Source organism: Lipophrys pholis (assembly GCF_963383615.2).
Source record: "Lipophrys pholis genome assembly, chromosome: 21".
Classification (NCBI taxonomy): domain Eukaryota; kingdom Metazoa; phylum Chordata; class Actinopteri; order Blenniiformes; family Blenniidae; genus Lipophrys; species Lipophrys pholis.
Genome location: NC_137649.1, coordinates 1,044,135 through 1,061,332, shown reverse-complemented (window position 1 = coordinate 1,061,332; position 17,198 = coordinate 1,044,135). Strand labels below are relative to the sequence as shown.

The window sequence follows — 17,198 nt, the reverse complement described above, 5'->3', positions numbered from 1 at the left end:
GGAGCGTCCCAGCTTCAAACCGGGCAATCCACCACAACTGTCACTGCACCCAGTGCATGCACAGTGACACCACTAGAGGGCCCCACAACAGTTATTGGAGGCTTCAGTGACAGAGGGCTGTCACTTCTGTCTTCGCAATGAGGGAAAGAAAAAAAGTGATGGTCTGCCCTCAGCCTGGGTTTTGAGAATGATATGAGGGGATTACAGGCTTCAGTTTGCTGCTGTTCCCCCTCGTTTCTCTGGTATAGTGCATTCTCAAGTGCACAGAGAGTCAGATCATGTTAGTCACTCGTTGTTGACAAAGAGAGCAACCTGCAGTAGTGCCTCCCGAACAATGTCAGAGCGGCTTTTACTCCAGGTATTTCCTGGTCCCCAAACGAGGAGGGACTGGGATTCGCCCAAACCTAGATGAATGTCTGGGCTTTCAACAATTACTTCATAACACACCCCTTCAGGATGCTCACACATGCATTCCTGTTGTGTACGTTGCATCCACCCACCCCTGCCATAGAGAGACATCTCACTCATGCTACTGTGAGAACCGGGGTTATGTTAAGTAACCTATAGCTATGGGCATCATTTTAGTGGTTTACATGTCTGGCGGTCTTCTGGACTACAGACTTCTTTAGAACGACATGTTCTTACACTGATTGCAGAACTGAATTTATCAACATGTGGCAATAAGACGCAGAGTGTGGGAGTTGTGTATGAGAGTATTTTAATTTTACCTGCTGTCTTCTTTCACAGAGTCTATGTCCAGCCTGCTATGGAACCTGCACAAATACTACAGTCAGTTCTCAGACTGTATTCAGACCAAGATCTCTCAGCTCCGACAGCCCATTGAGAAGGAGCTGAAGGTGCATCAAATGTTCCCATCTTGATTTATTACGGACTTCTGTTCAGATAAACATCCACCTGCCTCACTCTCATGTCAATTCTGCTCTCAGGACTTTGTGAAGATCTCCAAGTGGAACGATGTGAGTTTCTGGTCCATCAAGCAGTCGGTGGAGAAGACACACCGGTACGTGATCTGACCTGATGTTACCCGGAACCTTTACCAAACTCGACACCGATCGCTCTGACGTCCTCATGATTTGACTTCCAGCACTCTCTTCAAGTTCATCAAGAAGTTTGAGGAGGTCCTGAATGGTCCCAGCCTTCCTGCTCTCGTGGAACAAGGCAGCAGCGCCAGCTTGGACATTGTGGACACCAACCCGGAGGACACACCAATCCACAGAGTTCACCAGGTGCTGAAGACCTGTCCGCCCGGAAAAGGCGTCGACTTGCAGGTGAATCCAGAAAGAGCCTCCGCCGTCCGAACGGAATCAGCTCCCTCTTGGTCTTTTTCTGAACTGAGCTGTGACTTGTGTTTCAGACTGAGAGTCCAGACCACGGAGTGGAAGCCACATCTCTTCAGGGACGTCTGCCTGCTCTGTCCAGGAAGATGAAGAAGATGTGTGTCCAGCTGCTGAAGAAGAACCAGGCGCCCGAGTTAACCGAAGACTTGGACTGCTTCACTGGTGAGACCGCAGCTTCTCACAGGAGAGACCCCTCTAGAAAGAACTACTCTATTAGCTGTGATCATCTAAACTGAGTGTGTCAAACATAAGGCCTGAGGGCCACAACCAGCCTCCAGAAGACCCAGTCCCGCCTGGAAATAGTAGTTTTTCACAACTAATACCTGTTTCCGCCAGAAACGACAAACGGCACTTTCATCTGAGCCAGTCGGTCACTGTTTCCCGCCATATTGCTAAAGAGGTAGCATTAGCATCAAAATAATTAACTTTTCATGGAAAATTTTGTTTTTATTTAAAAAGTCATTTTTAATTTTCAAAAGTCTCAGCATCTTAATGCAGATAAAAACATCCTGTGTTTTGTTGGCTCTCAGTGATGACTCAGCATGTTTCAGTAAATGCGTTTACAATCCCTGGATACAGTTTCTCATGGAGCTCTGAGGTTCATCACCAATTATAAAGGTCTGACACACCATTGTTTGCTATATACTCCTGTTGGATGGTCTTTATACGCTCGGAGACTCAATCATTGGTGTATTTTAGGTCAGCTTCCATCACACCTTCAGACATACATCAGTCCCAGAAACACAAACTCTTATACTCTCTGCTCGCAGGATCTTTTACTTTCTGTTCCTTAAGTCAGAATTGAACTGAGAAGAAAGACGTTCAGGTTTATAGCCCCGTCTTCTTGGAACAAACGACAATGACAAACCCTGAAATTCAAAAACCCGGTTTCACTGGACTCTTTAAAGGTTGCTTAGTGACTTTGAGACAGACACGTCTGTCTGCAGCTGTTTTAAACAATAGACTTAATCTTAATTTTCGGGCAATTTTATAGCAAATTGCATGCTTTTTAATGTATTGGCGTTTTTTCGTCTATGTTTTAATGTGTTTTCTGTGTCTTGTTTTGTTAACTGTACTGCTGCCTGACGTGGCCAGGACACTCTTCAAAAAGACCTTTTTAATCTCAATGAGGTTTTTCTGGCAAAATAAAGGTTAAATTGAAATTGAAGACAAACACTGTTTGCGGGGTGAATGGTTGGCTCCCGAGTGGTGACTCGGCGTGTTTTGTGTTCAGGTGAGGTGATCGGGACCCTGCGGGACCTGCAGAGCCTGGACGTGGACTCGTCTGCAGACAAAGAGAAGCAGAAGGCCGAGGTGAAGCACATCCTGCAGCAGAAGCAGCGAGCTCTGTCCGACCTCTTCAAGATGCTCTCAGAGATCGGTGACTGTCCCTCCTCCTGTTCCCTCCTCCTGTTCCCTCCTCTCTTCCTCATCACAGTCGGATGTTAAACCTCCGTTTTGTTTCAGGTCTGTCTTACCGTAAAGGGCTGACCTGGAGCCGCACGGCCGACCCAGAGAAGACTCTCTGCATGCAGCCGCTGGAGATCAACACGGTTCTGTCTGCTGTTAGGAGGCAGGAGCCCACCGAGAGCATGTAAACAAACACACACACAGAAAAAACACCTTTTTATTCTCAAGGGCTTTAATTAATTGTCATCTGGATTGTGGATTTTGCTCCCTGGTGATTTCGCTCCCAGTGAGATCTGGAGAATATTTTGGATCCAGAAGAAAAGTCAGGTCTTTAAGACTATGAGGAGGTTATGAGTGGATTTTAATGAGATGTGGGAGGCTGATTGAGTATTAGCAGATAAGGAAATGATCGAACAGGAGAACATTCTGGATAATAAATCCAGGACGACGTTTCGATGATCAGTGCATATATGAAATGTCGGGAGAAGGAAACTGTCCGGTCTGAATCCTGAGTGGTCCGGACCGCTCCACATCACGTTAGACTGTTGATGTTCCCTCATTTAAAATAATCTGACAGTTTTCTGTCTCCTCATGTTAAAGGTTGTTCACCGAGCTGCTGACTGCCTGGGACGGATGTCAGAAGTACTTCTACCGCTCCTGGGCCAGAAGAACGGCTCTGCAGACGGCCATGCAGCACGCCGCCAAGGTGACGCACGCACGCATGCACGCACGCACGCACGCACGCACGCACGCACACAGACACACACACAGACACACACACAGACACACACACAGACACACACACAGACACACACACAGACACACACACAGACACACACACACACACACACACACACACGCACACACACGCACACACACACAGACACACACACACACAGAGTCTGAAGGGTGTGCGTATGCTTCCAGGAGCTGGGCTTGGGGAACACGGAGCGCTGCAGAGGATTTTCCTCTCACCTCTTCAAGCTGCTGCTCCGACAGAGGCGAAGGCTGGCCAAGCTCACCGAGCAGTGGCTCCACCTCAGGTGGGTGGGGTGGGGTGGGGGGGCATTAAAATGTGTTGATTCGGGATAGCTGTAATGCTCAAACTGATGTTTCTTGTCAGGAGGTTAACTGGCAGTGTTCAGTGCATCAAGGCGTCAGTGCAGAGTCGAGGCGAGGAGTCGGGCTGTGTGCTGCCCCTGCAGGCGTCTCTCAGTGAGTGGGTGGTCCGCGGCCAGGCTCTGTCCTCTCAGTGCTGCATGCTACTGCAGCAGCTGTCCTGGCTGCTACAGTGCTGCCCCGAAGACCCCCCGCAGAGGGAGGAGGCCAGCGGCTGCAGGCAGCACACCCTGCGCTGCCCGTCCCCGCTGGCAGCACAGCGCCAGCCCCCCGGCTGCCTGATGAGGCGGGGGGACGTCACCTGGAGCCAGCTGCAGCAGCGCGTGGCTGCCATGCAGCAGCAGAGCCAGAGCCTGCAGGCGGAGCTCGACTCTGTGGCAAAGCAGGCATCCGAAGGCGGGCTCCACACATGGTAACATCCTCAACAACCGCAGGTCAGAAAAGGTCCCGGCAGCACTGTTGACCCCTCTATTCCCCAACAGGAAGCAGTTTGCCACGTGCTGCTCGGCGTGGGACAGTCTGGAGGCCGTGGCGGCTCAGATGCCCCCCGTGGAGCAGCTCTTCACTCCAGCCCTGTGTGTGGGTGGTGCAGACAGCCGGCCCGCCGTCACTCAGAGCCTGCAGTACGTGCGGACACAGGTGGAGGACAGCGTGACCCAGTTCACCGCCTGGAAGACACAGCTGCTGTCCCTGGGATGCCTGCAGACAGGTGAGATGAAGATGAAGTGGCTGCTCATGAAGTCAACATGGACGTTTATCTTAGTACAGTCTCTAACCAGTCTCAGGAGTTTCATGTCATTTCAGTATTTTCGCAGTTGGTTCGGTTTGTTTGTGGAAGAACAAAACCTTTTTCTGTTTCCAGCAGATTTGCAGGCGTCTTTCTGCTCTGACTTCTCTGCTGACGTGGAAGCCAGCATCAACTCAGTGCTGTGTGCCGTCCAGGCGCTGGTGAAGAGGAAGGAGAGCGAACAGCCCAGACCCTCCAGCACAGGTCAGCAGGACGCCGGTCCGACAGCCTGACTCTTATAACCAGCGAGCCTTGATGCTAACATGAAATTATTATATACAATAAACATGCAATAATGTTGACCAGTATTGCCATAACCATATGATTTACAGTAAATATAAACATTTAGATGTGAGTGTCTTTGTGCTATAACAGTGATCTTTCTCTTGCCTCAGATTTACACACATTCTATGAATTAATCAAAATTGTTTGACCATATTTAACATTCTGTCCTTTAAAATGGTTCAGAGTGGTAATGCACAGTGCAGGGGAACATAAGTTATCCCAGTTCAGTCCTTCTCAGCGTGTTATTTGTGACGTCCATATTACAATCCATTTGCAGAATATTTTTCAGTTTCAGTTCGGTGATATAATGACTGTTGTTTCAGCTGGTTCGTTGTTTGTGTTGTACTTAAAAACTCTGTCAGCATTAGCTTTATTAATATTTCAATAAAATCCTCTTTACTGTAGGTGTGCTGCCTCAGTAATCTGACATCCAAATTATAGAGCATCTTCCTCCATGAACTAAATGTGACTTCACGAAAAACAACAAAACTAACAAACTGCCCTCTCCTGACACTCTGCTGGGATTCTTCTCTTTTTGGGTTTGGTTCTTCAGGAGGAGCGGCGGAGGAGCAGCAGGAGGAGCCTGTGGAGGATCTGCTGAAGCCCGGTCACCTGACGCGCCTCCTGGAGGAGGAGCTGGAGACTCAGGTGGAGACCCTGTGTGCGGGGGACATCAGCAGGGGTCTGCAGAGGCTGTTGAGCCGTCTGAGGTCCCACAGAGACTCCTGTCAGCCAGCTCAGCTCCAGGTACCAGGAACCCCCGAAACACTGTTTGATCTCACATGTTCATACAGGAGATTCAGGGAGAATGTGGGGCTCACTGGGTGCTTTCCCTCTGCATGTCAACAACCAGGAAGAAACTATGATAAATAGGAATAAAAGTCTAGCAGCTGCTGCTGAGACATAAAGATTTACTATAATTCATGTCTGTCTGTCTGTCTGTCTGTCTGTCTGTCTGTCTGTCTGTCTGTCTGTCTGTCTGTCTGTCTGTCTGTCTGTCTGTCTGTCTGTCTGTCTGTCTGTCTGTCTGTCTGTCTGTCTGTAGGAGGTGAACCGGGCCTGCGGGATGTTGGTGCGTCTGGAGCCTCTCCTGGTGGTCTACTCGGACCTGGTGCGGTTCTATCTGGTGGTCAGTCTGGGGGTCCACCGGACCACCGGCAAGCTGCTGTCAGTGCTGGCAGCCATCTTCACCCAGCTCGCTCAGAAGGTACTGAAGCAGTGAAGCAGTGCGACTCCTCAGTCTGCAGCAGAAATAATGCTTCAGTAATAAACTCCTCCTCTCCCTCCTCCTCCTCCTCTCCCTCCTCCTCCTCTTCCTCCTCCTCTTCCTCCTCCTCCTCCTCTTCCTGCTCCTCCTCCTCTTCCTGCTCCACCTCCTCTTCCTGCTCCTCCTCCTCCTCCTCCTCTTCCTGCTCCACCTCCTCTTCCTGCTCCACCTCCTCCTCCTGCTCCTGCTCCTGCTCCACCACCTCCTCCTCCTCTTCCTGCTCCTCCTCCTCCTGCTCCTGCCCCTCAGGGTTTCTGCCTGCCTCAGGACCTGATGGGAGGTGGAGATGGAGAAGGAGCTACAGAGTTCCATGACTATGAAGGTGGAGGTATCGGAGAGGGCGAGGGCATGAAGGACGTCAGTGACAAGATAGAGAACGAAGATCAGGTGAAGGTTTCTCTGATTCATCCTGAAGCTTTCAGTTCAGTGTGGCTCCTGCCTGGACATGCTGCTGTCAGCATGGTAGCTCACAGTGATGACATCACAGAGTCCTCGTAATGAAGTCAGAGCTGTTTTCTTTGTACTTGTGAAGATGTGACTCAGTGTAGCTCTAGAGATGCTCGTGACCTTCCTTCAAGTTCCTATGCTGGTCCCCTACAGGTGGAGGACACCTTCCAGGAGGGTCAGGAGAAGGAAGAGGAGCAGGACAAAGGGAACATCAAGGCCGAAGACAACGCCATTGAGATGTCCGAGGACTTTGATGGACAGATGCATGACGGGGACGAGAATGAGCCAGGTGGGTTTGGTTGGGGGCTCCTGTCTTGGTTAACAGTCAGAATCTGTCTCCTGGAGATCTGGACTGGATCTGTTTTGTTCCTTCGTAGGTGAAGATGATGAGTCGGAGAAAGAGGAAAACGAAGAGGAGCTGGACAAGAAGATGGGCGACTTGGGTGAAGGCCAGGCGGAGACCCTTGATGAGAGGATGTGGGGGGATGATGAAGATGGGAGTGAAGGGAGTGACCAGGAGGAGGAGGAGTCTGGACAGGGGATGGACCAGGTGAGTCCAAGTTGGTACCGGTTCAGACCAGCTCAGTACTGCAACTCCACCTTCATGGTGTGAGCTGATGTCCTCTGCCTGGTCTCAGGGACCGTCGGAGCTCGTGGCCAAAGACGACAACGTGGATGCAGCCGAACCCAACAAGGACCAGAAGAACCAGGATAAAGAAGAGATGAACGATGAGGAGGAGGAGAAGATCCATGAACAAGGAGATCAGGTCATGAGCTGACATACATTCTCATGTAATCCAAACTAATGTGGATGAATGTCTGGAGACGTTTTATCCTCATGCTTGTCTTGTCTTGTCTCGATGATTTTTTTATTTATATATTTATTGGAGAAGGTGCAGCCCTGACATGAGAAGTCTGAGTTTGTTAAATTAAAAGACCTTTATAATGAGAATAATCTGTTTCCTGATAAGTAGAAGTTAATCAGTGATTGATGAAGTTATGTTCCGGTTCCAGAGGGAGTTTGATGAGAATGAAGTGGATCCGTACCACGGCCAGCAGGACAAGAGGCCTGAGCCTGAAGCCATGGACCTGCCCCAGGACCTCAACCTGGACCAGGACGAGGCCGGGGGGGACGGAGAGGATGAGGGAGAGGGAGAGGGAGAGGGTGAGGCTGCTGCTCATTTTCTCACCCTGGGTTTCTGTAGCCAGCAGGCTTTGAGCTCTGACTTCTTTCAGTCTCCGTCCTCACATGGTCACTGCTTTGTCACTGTGGTTGGATCAGATTGTCTCTCATCTTCAGCTCCAACACCCTTCTAGATGTTTCAGAGTTCATCCTCAACGTCAGGCAGTTTGTTCTCACAGCTCATTGTGAAATCCTCCTGTCTCTCACTTCTCAGAAGAGAACCCGCTGGACGTCGAGGACAAAGCCATGGAGCTGGATGGAAAGGAGGACCAAGACCAAGATGAAGATGGGGGAGGGGAGCAGGCGGAGAGAGAGGAGGAGCAGGTAGGAGAGGAGAACAGTCAGGAGTCTAAAAGTGAGGAAGAGGAAGGAGGTGAGAAGACAAAGATGGACGAGGACTCTGCTGAGAAGAAAGAGGAGGAGGAGGAGAATAAGGAGCAAGAGGGGACGGGAGAAGATGAGGAGAGGAGCGTCCCAGACAACAAAGGACACGAGCCAAAGGTGAGGATGTACACAAAGTTCCACTCAGGTGGGAACACCACCTCCACATCGTTCTGCTGTGTCTCAATGCTGCAACTCCTCACTCCTGCAGGAGGACAAGGAGCAGGAAGGAGGAGGTGAGGACGAGGAGCAGGAAGGAGGAGGTGAGGACGAGGAGCAGCCAGACATGGCAGAGAGGAAGGAGCACCACAACAAGGGTCAGACGGGGGAGGAGAACATCCAGAGCGACACGGCCGTGGAGCTGGCAGGAGAAGCTTCAGAGAGGGAGCAGGCCAAAGAGGTGACACACACACACACACACACACACACACACACACACACACACACACACACACACACACACACACACACACACACACACACACACACACACACACACACACACACACACACACACACACACACACACACACACACACACACACACACACACACAGGTCCTATGAGTGATGTGGATCTGTGTGAGACCATCTAAAACCCTCCCGATGTAGGATCTAAGAAATAAAAAATTCAAATCACATCTATCTGGGCTGATACCGCCACCAGAAAAACTGCAGTTTCCAGTGGGGGTATCACATCCTTTTGTTCAGATGCTGATCATGAGGCTCAGAAAGCTTGGTGAGCAGTACCCGTCCTCCTTGTCTTCAGGAACATGGCAGTGGAGCAGCTGATGCCAGCCAGTCTGAGGGGCACCAGTCAAAGCTGACAGCAAGGATGGCGTCCCAGTCCCAGACCCAGGACAGGACTCAGGTAAGCTTACAACCGTCAGGTCGTCCCCCCCAGGTCCTCCTGGGTAATCCTCAGGGTCGGCCCGCAGGTTGCCCCCCCCTTCCGTGTCACAAAAAAACGGCGTCTTACGAAGTGTTTTGGTTGTTTTACGCGGCGTTGAGTTACTGCTGAACCTTTGGATAGTCAACTTTTAGAGTCCAGTTGCACATTAGCAGTTCTAGTTTTTCTGCGTATGTGTGAGTAGTTGGACGAGAGCACCGGAGGTTTCAGGCCCTGTCCTCACGAGTCACTATGAACACAGCTCAACACCATGTAGTACATATGCCAGGCCATTACGGGGCGCTGTGACTCACTGCTGTGACATTTAAAAATGTCCCTACTCTGGAACCTGTGTTAAAAAAAATTCTATTTCAGGCTCCTAAAATAAAACGCTGCTCTGTATGGGTGTTGGGACAAAACAAAGCGTTTCCATGAAGCAGCTTTCTCCTGTGGACAGTCCCTCAAAGAGACAAACTGCTATTTAGTCTGCCGTCGTCTGCATACCTGGAGAACATTCCATCCATACGGACACTGAGTGGACCGACACCATGAAGGACAGAACAAGCTGATCGGTCCACGTTCTACTGTTCTCTGTCAGGTTACATTATAAAAACACAGCAGCATCTAGTGGCCTGACATCAAGAGCGTTTTTAGCTTCTTTCTTTTTTTTTTGGTTATGTTCCCACTGATCGTTGCTGTTAGAGTGGGAAACCTTTCTGAAACAAAAACACACCAAAAAGTCTGTTTTGTGTTGATTAGTCTCTTTGGTTTTTGTCTTCAGAGCTTCAAGAGGAAGCCCGGCCAGGCGGACAACGAACGCTCCACTGGCGACTACAACGAGCGCATCAACAAGCGTCTGCGCACGGTGGAGAGGAGCACGGAGCACACACAGGACGAGCGGCAGGCTGACGCTCGGCAGGAATCGGAGCTGTACGAGCATATCAGACAGGGGGAGACGTCCTACGACACCCAGACATATGGTCAGCCGTCCCTTCTTCTCACCGTCTGTTCCTGCTGGATTCTGGTCTAAAGGAGCTCTTTGCTGGTGTCTGAATTCTCCAGATGTTGCCAGCACTGACCAGCAGGAAGCAGCCGGGCCTCAGCAGGACCACGAGGACGAGCAGAACGATGAAGACGTTGCCATGGATACAAGGGAGCAAGACGAGGAGCTCCAGGGGGCCGAAGTACAGGAGCTAAAGCCCGAACAGCCGGACTCCTCCAAGTCCTCCCGCAAAGGTGCGAATCGTCTCTCCTCCGCCTCGGGTGAACCGGTAACACCTGAATGTAATGTGTCCTCTCTGGGACCTTGTGTCGGTGTGCAGGAGTGGACGGACAAGAGATGGAGGTGGTGGACGGGGAGGCCGAGGAGGAGGAGGAGAGGTGGAAGGAGCGACAGCAGCACAGAGAGGAGGAGCGAGCAGAGAGGAGCAGCGAGTCCACCATCCACACCCTTCCTGAGCTCCTGCTGGACATCACACAGGTCCACCTCAACACCACTCACTCTGAAGTGTTCTCTGGCTGCTGGCCTGGCATGTAATACCCTATGGGAGCACCAGGGGGTGCAGTGAGCCTGCGCTCCACCTAACAAGTGGCGAAGTCTCACTAATCCTGGTTGCTGCAGATGAAAAGATCTGAACAAATGACACGTTTATGTCCTTGACTTTAGTTATTGATCGGTGTTATTAGAAGTGTCACTTACTCATTTTGTAGAATAAAATGTGTTCTTGAGTCACAGCAGCAGTTCCTTGGATGAACTTAATCTGAAACAGACTTTAAACTTGCAGATTTAAACAGATGACCATTGTCATCATTTCTTACAATTTCATATCTTCTGCTTTAGTTACTGAGCTAGTTTATCTACTTTAGTTATTTATTGACAATAGAAACACATCCTGATTGGTTATTTAGGAAGACAAACACCTTGTTGTTGTGTGCTGATCAGCATTTTTGTATTTTTCTTCATATAAGTACTAAAGGTTCAAACTCCAGTAAGTTGTCAGAATCAAAGTTCTTGATCGTCTCATCCGATACCAGTAAATAAACATTAGAAGAAATCTGCAGACATAAAACCTTTAAAAGTGAATAATTTAAACCAACAAACACCTTCACAGTAAACTGTTAAACTCTAAGCAGCATCGAAGCTCAACATTGCCACCTGGTGCACAGAAGTGGTATTATATTAATGTATATTCTCCTTTTAAAGCAGGAACACGGGAACAAATAAACACATTTATTACTCAAATTGTCTTACTTTATTCCAAATATTGAATCATAGTACAAATACATTCCAGGCAGATTTTAATGTTTTAGAATTGAAGCCTTTCAATCAATGTGGCACGTTGTTTTTTTACTTGGGTAGAAATATCTATATTTTTTAACTTTGTGCAGAAGTTGGAGCGAGATCCAGAGGAGGTGAGGAGGGAGATGGAGCTGCAGCTGGAATCGTGGCACAAACTGCCTCCAGGGACGGAGGAGGAGGTGACCTGATGACTTTTTAACTTTTCCTATAGAACGTCAGACCCAACATGTCGTCCAGTGAGAAATCTCATATGTTCTCATCTTTCATTTTCTTTTCAAAGACTGTGATACTGCTGAGAAATGATTTCAAAGCGGGTGAACTATCTTTTCTCATTTATATTGTTTTCATATTTTACCAAAATAAAGAACATTCAGAGGCAGAATGAAGGTAAATATACATCAGTAAATATTGTCAGATTCCAGCCTTGTAACATGCTCACATACTGACTCGCCTATGACACACACACACACACACACACACACACACACACACACACACACACACACACACACACACACACACACACACACACACACACACACACACCTACACCTAAGTATATCCTAAGTATTTCTACACAGTGTACATTGCATACCTGCAAGGATACAAAACAAGAAATCAACCAACAACAGAAAGCCCCTCCATCACCCTGGTCCTCCCTATTTAAACATTTGCGGCGTCACTATATTAATCAGTAAGCCATGGACTTTATATTGATCTTATGACGAAACACTATTGTCCTCTGTCTATATAGGCAAAGTATCCTTCCCACTTACACATATAGAGATTCACTTTACTGAGTTACTTGAATGACGGATTCTCCAGAGCAGATTCTCCAGAGCAGCACGTTTTCCTAACTGGATGAGCCACATAACGGCTGTGGGAGCAGAAAGGCCCTTCCAGTTCATAACTATAAGTTTCCTTCATAACGACAGAGCAGTTTGAACCCATCCAGCATGTGAGTGGGTTACATTCCCCAGTGCTCCTGGATCTCAGCATGACTGTAGGAAGGTATGTTGATATGGTCATGAGCTGTGAGCCACAATGCCTCGACCTGCAGTCAACTCCAAAGCATGAGCAGCAGATAATCCTTGGTTTCTCTGCACCTCCAACAACCTGCATCTTCTCTCAGCCCTCCTCTGTGCAACCTGGACCGGTCCATTAGATAAGTCCTGGTCAGAGGTCTCCTGGCATTATCTGGACCTTTCTAACAACTCTACTCCAGCCTCCTCAGTGAGACTGACATTGAGGGGTCTGTCTGTCTGTCTGTCTGTCTGTCTGTCTGTCTGTCTGTCTGTGAACTCCTGAAGATGACGTAGCTGTGATAACACACTCTGGAGACGGGTGGAGGAGCTCCCTCCGGGGCAGGAGCCAGCGCACCACGTCTGGTGGTGGAGCATGTTAAGAACTCCAAGTCTATAAAGTTGACGAAGGTTCAGTTTGGGCCACAAAAATATGTTGTACAATCTTTCAAAGTGAAGTATTTTTGAGGAACTTTTATTGGGAGGGATATACTACAGTCTCTAGTTAACTATGGGAGCAGAAGTCATTAGTTAGGTTTGAAGTGTTGGAGGGAAAGTAAGTGGAGCCAGGTAAAGTGGACCGACTGAAAGAGGGACTTAAGACAGTTTGATGAAAGCTGAAGTCCTGGAGTTCTGCCAGTTAACCTTGAAACCCTGAAATATTGGAGAAACTATCCATAATTCTGAATAAGGAAGGTAAAGGAACCTACCTACAGGTACTAATAAAGTCACCTTGAACCTTTAAGAAGGCACGATTACAAGCAGATGGTTTGAGAGTGTTGGTGAGCACGGACACTGTTGGAGAGGCGTATATAATCCTAATCCAGTCAATGAAATCAGAAGCCTTCTCGGTGTCCAGCAGATGGTCTTTGTTTTGTCTCGCCCACATGATGTCATGATGTCAAACGTCGGCTGCTGAAGATCGAGGTCAAATGACGCTGACTTGCTGGATCATGGATTTTATTGCTTTGTCTAATTTATTTGTTATTATTTTGGACAGAAGCTTATCGAATGATGTCAAACTTATGGGTCTGTAAGTTCTGCATTCCAGTGGGGCTTTACCATTTTTCAAAATGAGTGCGATGAGCGTCAGAGAGCGAAGGGAGCAAGCTGCCTCTGCTGAGAGATTCATTCTACGTGAGCTGAGCTCCTCAGTCGACCTTCTAAAGCTCCTGGCAGTGACACGTCCATGTTTAATGACCTCTATTATGTCTTACTGGAAGATCTAGTTGCTTGGCAGAGGGTGAGGGGAGATTGAGCTTCAGCCCTCTGGGCTTTTGATTCTGAGGAATACAGTTTAGCCCTGTATGTTCTAAATATATCATTTCTGTCTTTACTGTTGGGAAATTCAATAACCGCCTCTTTTTTGATGGCAGAAATAGCACCCCCTGTTTCCCCCTGTTTGACGTACCTCACATGTAATCTCCCTTCCTTGTTGCCCTTTTCAAAGAGCCTCTGCCTCGGCCTTAACAACATGGACTCTGCTTTAGTAGAAAGCGTATTGTTATGTTCATATCTCAACCTTCCAAGTTTTATCAAGTAATCTGCAGGTATATTTTGTTTCGAGGTGGCGTCAGCGGGTTCGATGTGCTTTTCCAAGTCAGGATGTGAATTGAATGAGGTTCCTGAAGGAGCCGAGGCTGGCTGGTCTCTGGCAGGGGGGTTATCTCTGCTCTGACTGAAGGTCGTGTCTCCCCGGGGAGTCTGATCTGCCAAACGGGAGGAGAATGTGATGTGATGCTTTCATGAATAACCTTGAACCTCCCTGGAGCTCAGACGGTCTCTGTGTTTCAGGAGAGTGCAGCAGCCTCCATGTGGCATCAGTACCACAGTCTAACCTCGGCTCTGTCGCAGCAGCTGTGTGAGCAGCTCCGCCTCATCCTGGAGCCCACGCTGGCCGCCAAGCTCAGGTCAGTGCACTGGATCCCTGCTGGACCCCCCAGTGACCCCCCCCCCCCCCCCCCTCCATCCACTCAGCAGCAATCACTCTGAATGGCAGTTGTTAGAGACAGTTTGATCATTATGTGGTATTTATTCTGAGAACCTTTAACTGCTTAAATAGGAACATTTCCTAAATACATTGACTTGTTGAAACTATTTTTATTGGTTCTTCAGTTAAAACTAGTTAAATAATCCGACTGGAACTCTAATGACACTTAACTCTGAAGATCAGGAGCACAAAGAGGAAGAGTTCTGAGTTGCTCACTACAAGTAATAAAGTTTAAAGTTATTCTAGTTGAAAAGGATTTTTGAGCTACCAATGTGAAAATGTATTGATGTCTCTCTCTCTCTGCCCCCCCCTCCCCCCCCCCCCCCCCCTCTCTCTCTCTACCCCCCCCCCCCTCTTTCTCTCTCTCTCTTCCCCCCTCTCCCCCCCTCTTTCTCTCTCTCTCTCTTCCCCCCTCTCCCCCCCTCTTTCTCTCTCTCTCTCTCTTCCCCCCTCTCCCCCCTCCAGGGGAGATTACCGTACGGGGAAGCGTCTGAACATGAGGAAGGTGATCCCCTACATTGCGAGTCAGTTCCGTAAAGATAAGATCTGGTTGAGGAGAACCAAACCCAGTAAGAGGGAGTATCAGATCTGTCTGGCTGTGGACGACTCGTCCAGCATGGTGGACAACCACTCCAAACAGGTCAGACTCCCCAGCAGTCCTACAGACCATCTGTACCGTCCTGACATCCCCCCAGCCCCTCCCACAGTGCACCATCCTCTCAGAACAGTCATTTTGATTCATTTTAAAGAATCCTCCAGAAGGCTCATGCTCTACCTGTGACACATGACGTCATGTAGTACTAGCAATAGATAGTTTACGAGTACCCCATGTAATATTGGACCCGATGCTGGTATCAGTACTGGTGTATCCCTACCTTGGACACTCGCCCCATCCCCTCCTCCTGAGTGTGACCTCTGACCTCCTGTGTTTCCTGCAGCTGGCCTTTGAGTCTCTGTCTGTGATCATCAACGCTCTGACTCTGTTAGAGGTCGGACAGGTGTCTGTGTGCAGGTAAGGTCTCCCCGTCACCACTCCTCTTTGGTTTCCTCTGATTAGTTCATAAAGTGAAAACAAACCTGGAGAGACCTCTAACCCCCCCCCCCCCCCCCCCTGTGTGTAGTTTTGGGGAGCAGGTGCAGCTGCTGCATCCCTTCCAGCAGCAGTTCAACGATGATTCGGGGGCACGGATCCTCCGACTGTGTCAGTTCCAGCAGAAGAAGACCAGAATAGCACAGGTGTGTGTGTGTGGGGGGGGGGGGGGACGACGACGACGACACTTCTTACAGTGTGAAACACCTGAAATAAACTTTAAGCTCCTGAGACGAGGTTTTACTGATGTTGAACATTTTGTCTCTTACAGTTTCTGGAGCGGTCCACTAAAATGTTTCTTTCAGCTCGTCAGCAGAATCCAGGATCTGTGAGCTCAGGTAAACACACACACACACACACACACACACACACACACACACACACACACACACACACACACACACACACACACACACACACACACACACACACACGTGTGTCCAGATGTTAATGTGATGGAAAAAGACCAGATGTTTGCTTTCATCACGATACTTTACACTGTTCTGGTCTGGCTGCTCACTGTCTTCCTCCACACTCGTCCTCCATGTGACCTGCTGTCACCCACAGAGACCGCCCAGCTGCTGGTCATTGTGTCAGATGGGCGGGGCTTGTTCCTAGAGGGGAAGGAGCGTGTGACAGCAGCAGTGCGCGCCATGCGTGGAGCAAACGTCTTCGTCATCTTCGTGGTGCTGGACAACCCCAACTCTCGGGTAGGAGCGACTTTGGCTCCCTCACATCCCGGCTCAGCCTCTGCTGATGGAGCTCTAAGACGTCTGTGTTTCGCTCTGCAGGACTCTATCTTGGACATCAAGGTGCCGATCTTCGGAGGGCCAGGGGAGCTGCCTGAGATCCGCTCCTACATGGACGAGTTCCCCTTCCCGTTCTACATCATCCTGCGTGACGTCAACGCGCTGCCGGAGACGCTGAGCGATGCGCTGAGGCAGTGGTTCGAGCTCGTCACCGCGGCCGACCACTGAGACTGAGCGGCGAGGCCCCACGACGCAGCGGGAAGGCGGCGCAGGAAGTGGACAGCCGCTGTACATGTGCCTTTGTTTTCAGGTTTTTAATGTAGCTTTTAGTGGGGTTTAATAGGAACTGTTGGTCTTAATCAGGGGATTCAGTTTAACTGCTTTTATCCTGCATGTCTGACATCAAGTGAACAAAATGTGATTCCGTGTGAAGAGTGACTGGGTCACCTTCACCCTCACCCGCTGTACAATAGCCCCGAGTCGTGTTAGTTCATTTTCAGCACCTCGCGCTAACCCTCGCGGAGCTGCAAGATGTGCCTTTGACAGGAACGTGGACGATGGAGGTTCGTCACACACACTGAAGCACAGCGGCCACAGGCTCTGCCCCCCGGACATCACGTCCTCCATCAGGAGACCACCTGTACCTTCATTTTGATCCTATTTAAGAAGCATCCATGTGTTGAATAGTGACATGAATGATCGTGATATTAAACAGTTGACACTCTCAAGCTCTCGTCTCATGATTCTGGACACTTGAAGACCCCAACTTCTCCCTGTTTCACCCCCTGTATGAAGATTTTTCTGAAGGTCTGCATGTCCTTTTTCTAAGATTCATCTTCATCTATAATAAACTCTGTGAACCTACGTCCAGTTCTGTCACTCCTCGACACGGACAAAATCTGCAGTGTTTCATCAAATATGTA

General features: G+C 49.2%; 1 protein-coding gene across 1 annotated transcript in view; it reads left to right on the top strand.

The window, feature by feature from the left end:
- Window positions 1-17,139, top strand: part of mdn1 (midasin AAA ATPase 1) — a 97,976-nt gene extending 80,837 nt beyond the window's left edge. Inside the window, exons 71-102 of the mRNA XM_080490977.1 lie at window positions 748-857; window positions 948-1,021; window positions 1,106-1,289; window positions 1,376-1,520; window positions 2,593-2,739; window positions 2,826-2,952; window positions 3,369-3,474; window positions 3,696-3,811; window positions 3,892-4,299; window positions 4,370-4,596; window positions 4,750-4,878; window positions 5,513-5,706; window positions 6,005-6,166; window positions 6,476-6,613; window positions 6,827-6,962; window positions 7,051-7,223; window positions 7,312-7,440; window positions 7,688-7,838; window positions 8,071-8,357; window positions 8,449-8,637; window positions 9,006-9,107; window positions 9,907-10,105; window positions 10,188-10,361; window positions 10,448-10,605; window positions 11,514-11,603; window positions 14,241-14,356; window positions 14,902-15,076; window positions 15,375-15,448; window positions 15,558-15,672; window positions 15,798-15,864; window positions 16,094-16,236; window positions 16,318-17,139. Coding sequence (XP_080347103.1) covers window positions 748-857; window positions 948-1,021; window positions 1,106-1,289; window positions 1,376-1,520; window positions 2,593-2,739; window positions 2,826-2,952; window positions 3,369-3,474; window positions 3,696-3,811; window positions 3,892-4,299; window positions 4,370-4,596; window positions 4,750-4,878; window positions 5,513-5,706; window positions 6,005-6,166; window positions 6,476-6,613; window positions 6,827-6,962; window positions 7,051-7,223; window positions 7,312-7,440; window positions 7,688-7,838; window positions 8,071-8,357; window positions 8,449-8,637; window positions 9,006-9,107; window positions 9,907-10,105; window positions 10,188-10,361; window positions 10,448-10,605; window positions 11,514-11,603; window positions 14,241-14,356; window positions 14,902-15,076; window positions 15,375-15,448; window positions 15,558-15,672; window positions 15,798-15,864; window positions 16,094-16,236; window positions 16,318-16,503 — 4,931 coding nt within the window. The 3' untranslated portion in view covers window positions 16,504-17,139. The remainder of the gene's footprint in view (window positions 1-747; window positions 858-947; window positions 1,022-1,105; window positions 1,290-1,375; window positions 1,521-2,592; window positions 2,740-2,825; window positions 2,953-3,368; window positions 3,475-3,695; window positions 3,812-3,891; window positions 4,300-4,369; window positions 4,597-4,749; window positions 4,879-5,512; window positions 5,707-6,004; window positions 6,167-6,475; window positions 6,614-6,826; window positions 6,963-7,050; window positions 7,224-7,311; window positions 7,441-7,687; window positions 7,839-8,070; window positions 8,358-8,448; window positions 8,638-9,005; window positions 9,108-9,906; window positions 10,106-10,187; window positions 10,362-10,447; window positions 10,606-11,513; window positions 11,604-14,240; window positions 14,357-14,901; window positions 15,077-15,374; window positions 15,449-15,557; window positions 15,673-15,797; window positions 15,865-16,093; window positions 16,237-16,317) is intronic.
- Window positions 17,140-17,198: the final 59 nt, after the last annotated feature.